Source organism: Chelonoidis abingdonii, chromosome 4 (genome assembly GCF_003597395.2).
Source record: "Chelonoidis abingdonii isolate Lonesome George chromosome 4, CheloAbing_2.0, whole genome shotgun sequence".
NCBI classification, from domain to species: domain Eukaryota; kingdom Metazoa; phylum Chordata; order Testudines; family Testudinidae; genus Chelonoidis; species Chelonoidis abingdonii.
In genome coordinates, this window is record NC_133772.1 from 51,623,287 (window position 1) to 51,631,332 (window position 8,046).

The window sequence follows — 8,046 nt, forward strand, 5'->3', positions numbered from 1 at the left end:
CCCATCCAGAAGACTCAGCCCCTCAGATGTTCACTGGCCAACTACGTTATTAAAGGCTGCTCATTAAAAAACATACCAATTAACTCAGTAGTTACAGGTGCCTCTCTTGGGTCACAATGAATTTGGTATGGAGAAAGCGGTAGGGGGGTGTGTTTTTTTTTCCCCGCAAAAAAACAAAAACTTGTTACAATCCTGGCTCCCTAATTGTCAATGGGAGTTTTGCAGACTTGCTTTCAGAAGCCGAGGATTTCACCCACATGCAAGGCCCCCAAAAAAGTTCAATATTTTTCTTTGTAATTTTTAATTTTAAATTTTAAATCAAAACCATCAGTTATGATCAGAGATTTTTTTTCTGCTTTATCAAACCTGTATCTATGCAAATTTCATAACCTTATTCGGATAACATTTTTGAGTCATATCTTCTAATAAAAAGTTGCTGAAATTTTGTTCAAAACAGAAAATAGAAAATGGTCAAACATCGTTAAACGAAAATGATTTGAAATGCATTCATGCTCTATTTTTAAAATTTTGTCCACCTAAGTATCATTGCTAATGTTGCCCAATGTATTGCGTGCGTAGACCGTGGGGTAATAGGATAGAAAATAACAGAGCCAGATATCTTATATAATGACATTCTGCTAAATTTAATGTAGCCTATACACAGGAACACTGTGATGTCAGCTTCTCGACACGGACACACATCTGAAAGGCTAATACCCAGCAAACAGAGATCAGCAGCCAACGATGACAAGAATGGAGTAGCGGATATGGAAAACCCCATATAAAGAGAAATTGCAAAGTTGTGTTGTGATTTGCCTGTAAAGAGTGAGATAATACAACGCGGTGACATGATAAAGCGTATATAAAAATAACAATTGGCATAGAAAGACAGATCTTTGCAAATTCTATTTACTCCGTCTAGAATAAGAGCAGCAAAGGGGAACTCAATGAAATCAAATGAATACAAAGGAAAAACAAGGTCTTACTCACCTTCTGAGTGATGAATTTCTTCGATTGATTGCCTCATATCCATTCCCGAGTAGGTGTCGGTGCGCCGCCGCGTGCACAGACCGTCAGGGAAAACTTTTACCCTTAGCATACACTCAGCCGGGGTCGCTCCCGCGCCGGGAGAATGGCGACCTCATGGCGCCTGCCACTAAATCCCCAGCACGACCCGGCCAGCCCTTCATTCTTCTTGCGGACTTACCCGCAGTGGGGAAAGGAGGTGGGGTGATGGAATGACGATATGAAGCAACACATCTCGATAGAAACGTACAAATCAGTTAACCTTGTTTTCTTCTAAGTCGAGTGATCGGGGTAGGGGAAGAGCCCCAGACCCCGCGAAAACTATTACTAACAAATACACTAACAACTATAACTTTAAACTGTCAATAAACTAATTAACTATGTAAAACAAGAACGATTAAATAACAAAGAACAAAAAAACGAGCGATTAGCTAGGGAAAATGCGGAGGTCAGGTAAACTGCACTCCACTGTTCCAACGATCGACACGGGCGATAAGAAGGAACTGAAGGGTGGCCGGGTCGGCTGGGGTATTTATGCGGCGCCATGGTGGCGCCACTGCAGGGGGCGCCCAGCCGACCCGCTGAGTGTTGCTAGGGTAAAAGTTTCTCTGACGGCTGTGCACGCGGCGCGCACACACCTACCTGGAATGGATATGAGCAATCACTCGAAGAAGAATATATTTTCATACAACATGCAGTTGGCCTGTGGAACTCCTTGCCACAATACATAATTAAGATCAAGCAGGATTCAAAAAATAACTCTGTCTATTGCAAGGTTTCCCCTTCCCCTGAAGCAGTTGGTGTGGCAACTGTCAGAAGTGGGATACTGGATTAAATGGACCACTGGTTTCATCCAGTTTGGCAGTTCCTACATTTCTAAGGCCCTCATGCATATGACTGTAATGTGAGTGACTCCCTGCTTTGAAGCTAGACTTCTTATCACTGTTTCCCTTTTTAGAAATATAATAAAATAGAACAGAAGAAGCAAAGAAATACAGCAGGTGCTAAAGTTTTTGCTTTTTATGGACCCAATCCAGCTACCATAGAAGAAAATGGAAAGAGTTATATTGACTTAAGCAGAGCTGGATCAGGCCACTACTGTGCCCAGACTTGGTCAAACCCATTTTTTATGAGAACTTTAATAGCTCTGTGGTATTGTTCATACAAGCATGATTTTGCCCCAGTTTCAAACTTACATATGCATTGCTGAAAGCAGCCTCAACTCAGCCTGAGGCGCAAACCTTCAGCCCTAACTGCAAGAAACTAAAACTTCCGTTAAATGAATCAATGCTATATTTGTTCCCACGTATTGTCAGTGGCCAGCCTGCTTTTATAGGTAAGCACCTTGAAACTTACTGGGTGGAACTTATACATCTAGGAACAAAGAATGCAGACCATGCTTACACAATGGGAGACTCTATCTTGGTAAGCAATAACTCCAAAAAAGTATTTTGGGGGTCAGGGTGGCTAATCAGCTGAATATAAGCTCCCAGTGTGACTCTGTGGTAAAAGGGTTAATTCAATCCTTGGATGTATGATCAGGAAAATCTCAAGTAGGAATAGGATTGCCAATTTTCTACTTGCACAAAACTGAAGACCTCTGCCCCACCCCTCCCCTGAAGCCCCTCCCATACCCTGCCCCTTCTCTGAGGCCCCACCCTCACTCACTCCAACCCTCCTCTCTCTGTCACTTGCTCACCCCACCCTCACTCACTCATTTTCACCTGGCTGGCTCAGGGAGTGGAGGTGTGAGAGGGAGTGGGGGCTCCAGCTGGGGGTGCGCCTGTGGGCTCTGGGCTGGGGCCAGGGATAAGGGGTTTTGAGTATGGGAGGGGGGGCTCGGGGCTGAGGCAGGGGATTGGTGTGTGGGAGGAGGTATGGACTCTGGGCTGGGGGTGTGGGTTCTGGGGTGGGGCCAGGGATGAGGGGTTCAGGGTGCGGGAGGGGGCTCTAGGCTGGGGCAGGGGGTTGGAGTTCAGAAGAGGTGCGGGCTCTTGCTGGGGGTGTGGGGCAGGGATGAGGGATTTGGGGTGCAGAAGGGGGCTCTGGATTGGGGTAAGTGGTTAAGGTGCAGGGGAGTGTGAGGGCTCTGGGGTAGGGCCAGGGATGAGGGATTCAGAGTATGGAAGGGGGCTCCGGGCTGGGATTGAGAGGTTCAGGGGGTGGGAGGCAGATCAGGGCTGGGGCAGGGAGCTGGTACCTGGGAGGGGATCAGAGGTGCGGGCTCTAGGCAGCGCTTACCTCAAGTGGCTCCTGGAAGCAGCTATCATGTCCATTCTCGGACTCCTATGCAGAGATGTTCCCAGGCGGCTCTGCGCACTGTCCTGTCTGCAGGTGCCCACCCTTCTGCGAGCACTGACCCACAGCTTCCATTGGCCATGCTTCCTGGCCAATGGGAACTGTGGGGGCAGTGCCTGGGGCGAGGACAGTGTGTGGAGCCCCCTGGATGTCCCACATGTAGAAGCTGGAGGGGGGACAGGTCGGCTGCTTCCCAGGAGCCGCGCACCATGGAGGCTAGCAGGGAGCCTGCCAGCCCCACTGCATGGAGGCCCCAAGCAGACAGTCAACAGCCTGGTCAGCAGTGCTGACTGGAGCCACTAGGATCCTTTTTCGACCGGGTGTTCCAGTCAAAAACCAAACACCTAGTCACCCTAAGTAGGAAGATTATATTACCTCTGTATTTGGCACTGCTACAACTGCTATTTGAATACTGTGTCCACAAGTCCAGAAGTATGTTGATAAATTAGAAAGGGTTCAGAAAAGAGCCATGAGAATGACTGAAGGATCAAAAATATGCCTTATGAGTTTACAGTGATACACGCAAGGAGTTCAATCTATTCAGTTTAACAAAGACAAGGTTAAAGGGTGACTTGATCACAATACGTAAGTACCTATGTGCAGAACAGCAATTTTGAAATTGAGGGCTCTTCACACTAGCAGATAAAAGGTACAACAAGATTCAATAGCTAGAAGTTGAAGCTAGACAAATTCACAGTAGAAATAAGGCACATTCTCTCCTCTTCCAAGCCAGGGCTTCTCAAAAGGGTACCTACCATAAATCTATATCTGAAGTAAATCTAAGGAGCTGGACAGAAGTAGTGGCTGCATTTGTTGTCTTTTTAAGATCGTGGTTTTTTAAGGTCACACACAAATATATAATTAAGTTTGAAATATATCAGATTCCTGGGCTACATATATGACATAAGGAATCAACAGCTTGTTACGGATGTTCCCATGAATTCCTTTTGCAGTCTTAACTATGAGCTAACCAGCAAATGGCAATAGGACTGTGTCTGGGGCACACACACTACGGCTAAAGCAGTGTGTATTACTGCAGTCAATTTACCTTCACACGTTTTCCCTTCACCACTGTAACCCACTTTGCATGTGCACTTGTACAGCTTTGGAATGTTTTGACAAATAGCATCTGGATGACAGTCATCAGTCCCTTGGGCACACTCATCCACATCTGTAAAAAACAGATTCGTGAGAGATGTCAGAAGGTGCAACATGAGAATGGTGAATGGTCACGTGTGTCTATGTGCACACGCACATGCATGTGCAAGAGACACACACAAGATATGCTTGCATGATGGTTGTATGTGTGGATGTGTGCGTGTTAGCATATACTTGCATGATTATGTATATGCATACATTTGCACAAGTATCAGCATTTATACATTATGGGCCAGATCTTCAGGTGATGTAAAACGATGTAACTCCATGGAGTTATACTGATTAACAGCAGCAGAAAATATGGCTCTGTGTCTCTGTATGGAGCTAAGAATCAGACACACACACAGAAACAGAATTAATCTATAGAGCCCCAAACAACCAGTTATTGAAAAAAATCATATTTCAAACCTGTGACATCACTCTTAGGAAGCATGACATTCTTTAAACTAACAAAAAGGTCTCACAAAAAATGAACACTCACTCAGTCAAGCGTTTCAAAATCACAGCCCCAGACACGTCAAACTTTTACTTACCATTAAACAGATGGTTATTCAAGTGTTTTTACTGCTCTCAAATTAGCTTTTTTAAATAAAAAGTGAAAGTCACATCTGGTGAGCAACACTGCTGAAACACACAGCAGGCAGTCACCTTTCAAGAAGCACATAGTGTACATAGCTAAAACATCCAGCTGGAAACTTTAGCGCAGGGGAGGAGCGAGGAAGGAGAAAGATCAGCAAAAGAGGAAGTCCTGGATATGAATGAGTTGCAGGTGGCCATCAAAGAAGAGTGACAGGGAGGGGAAGACATCATCAGAACAGGAGTTTCTAGGGCAGCAGAAAAAAGATGCAAATCAGCACAAACAGAGTAAGGTCCCATGGATGGTCCAGGGGAAGGAGATCAGCGGAAAAGGCAGTTCTGTAGGAAAGGAAGTCGTAGACGGGAAGGATCTGTGAGTACAGACAAATCAGCAGAAGTGGAGGTCCTCCTGGAGTCTTAATATAGTATTTGGTGGCTATATCATAAGTGCCCACGCCTTCCTCTTCCCCTCCAATGTAGACCACATTGTAACAGAGAGATTATGAATGGAAGAGAAGGTGTTCCAGGAGTCAATCACACCGATCACCTTCTCCTTCCACATATCACCTAACAGCCCTTAATAACTAGAGTAATTGCTTATGAGGAAGAATATTAATATGGTTTTAGCTTCTTTTAAAGCAGTTTAGCAGCAGGGAACAAGACAAAAGGCCAGCATCATACAACCAACCAGCTCAACAGACCATGATCAAATACTCTGCTGAACCTCAGTGGCCCATTGAACACAGATTGCAAATCTTTGGTCTAGATCATAGTGATGGACACCCTACAAATATGATGGACACCCTACAAATACCTCTGGATCAAGATAATCAGGAAATTAGGGGAAGACCAATGCTGAGGTGGTGAGATTAGCAGAAGATGGGATCTTGGGATAGGATAAGGAAAACTATTATAAGGGGAGTTTTTGAGTCTTGGGAGTGGTCAGCAAAGAAGGTTCTGGAGGTGAGAGGAATTACTAGAAGACCTTCAATAGGATATGGATGTATAGCACTGAGACAGAAGACTGGTATGGGATGAAGGAGATCAGCTGTCAATAAACTTTAAATGTATAGTGTATCAGAGGGGTAGCCATGTTAGTCTGGATCTGTAAAAAGCAACGAGTCCTGTGACACCTTAAAGACTAACAGACGTATTGGAGCATAAGCTTTCGTGACTCGTTGCTTAAATGTGTAGAAATTAAGCTCATGCATTATCTCAAAGTAACTATTCCCACTCTCCTTGTCCCTGTACCTATCTGCACATTAGGGTGTTTGTATTTGTACCTGTTCATGGAAAGCACTGTCACAGAGAGGACACATTCAAGAGTGTTCTTCTCTTAAAACTAAAATGCATAAATGTCAAACAGATACTGCGCCTTATACCTAGTGGCTGGTTCAGGTTTTTAGGGTTTTTTATTGTTAATATTAATTCCTTTGATCTCCAGGATGCATATGAAGAACAGGAGTGAAAAGGCATTAGTGTATATAACATAATGAAAGTTGATTTAAAGTTACTATACACATTGGGTGAGATTTCTGCTCCTATGAAGGCAGTCTAAGCTGGAAAGAGAGGCTCTGGGGAAGGAAACTAAGAGCAAATGCTGCAGTCTTAAACTTGACAGTGAAACTGCTGTGGAGGAGGAAGATGCATGAAGAATTATTAGGTTTATTCCACATTTAATAGAACACAGTTTAGACTGTGATACATCAGCCTTGTACTTCTAGATTTTTTAAAAACACTAAACATCTGTTTTATTTCTTTGATACTAATGTTGTATTTGAAGGATTCCTAGTGGGGAAACAAAACTTTAAAATAATCATCACCATCATAATCAAAGTTCAGTCACAGAAATATTTACCACTGCCCATATTACAAACCAACTAAAGCAACCTAACAGTCCACAAAGTTTGCACATTTTAATTCAGATAAATTATTTTTCATTTAATAATCTCATATGTTTGAAAAGTGCCAGCCACCTCTCTGGTGCTATGTAAATACAGTATTCATCTAGTATTGTCCAGCACCCTGTTCAGAAACAAGAGAATTTTTTCAAAAATAAAACAAAAACTGTTTTTTGTTTTTCCCAATTGAAACTAATACAGCCAAAAGTAATAATTGTGACGTTCAGTTCCATTTCTGAACGCTTCCCATCTTCCACGGATGTTTTAGAGCTGGAGGTTGGTTCAAGCCCCTTTCTAAAAAGAATAGCAGCAAAGCAGGGAAAGAGCAAGTGTCACTTTAGAGAGACAAGGTGGGTGAACTTTTACTGAACCAACACTCCCACCCCAACACACCTTTCAGGATCTATGCATCCCACACATGGCCATCACAATTTGGTATACCAAATCCAGTGCACTAAATGCCCAAGGGCAATAACAGAAGTTGGTCCAATGAAAGATAGTATTTCACCCCCTTGTCTCTCCAATATCCTGGGACTCGCAGGGCTACAGCCGCACTGCATGCAAGTGTAACTTCAGACATGTGAGCAGCCTTACTGAAGTCAATGACACTACTCCACACAGTCTTAAAGTAATGGATCAAAGCCAAAATTAAGAAACAAACCCCTCCAACAGTGCTCTGATCTTCCCAGGGGCTGAGCACTGGCAGTGTGGGAGCCTGAGCCTTAACTTCCCCCACCCCTGTAAGTTCCACTCATTTACCCCTCAGGGGAGTAAAGTTAAGCAGGCGCGCAAGTGCTGGCAGACTCAGGCCGGGACAGAACCCGGTTCTAGGGGGCGAGGCAAAAAGCGAAAGCCGCTGTCCAGGTCTGGAGGTAGCGGGAACCGTCTGCTCTCAGCATGGGACGCCCCGGCCGGCGCAGGGCAGCCGGGCTGCAATAGCGGGGTTCGGCAACACTCGGGACTAACCCGGACCCGGGGCTGGGTCACTCACCGGGCAGGAGCAGCCCGGCGGCGCGGACCTGTCCCTGGAGGAGCAGAAGCAGCAGCAGCAGCGCCGCCCCGGCGAGCAGCGGCGGCCGGACCCCAT

The 8,046-nt window shown here is 45.0% G+C and overlaps 1 protein-coding gene across 1 annotated transcript in view; it reads right to left on the reverse strand.

Moving 5' to 3' along the window:
• Window positions 1–8,046, reverse strand: part of SCUBE2 (signal peptide, CUB domain and EGF like domain containing 2) — a 77,787-nt gene extending 69,741 nt beyond the window's left edge. Inside the window, 3 exon segments of the mRNA XM_032796801.1 lie at window positions 4,373–4,495; window positions 7,951–8,025; window positions 8,028–8,046. Of these exon segments, the coding sequence (XP_032652692.1) occupies window positions 4,373–4,495; window positions 7,951–8,025; window positions 8,028–8,046 (217 nt within the window).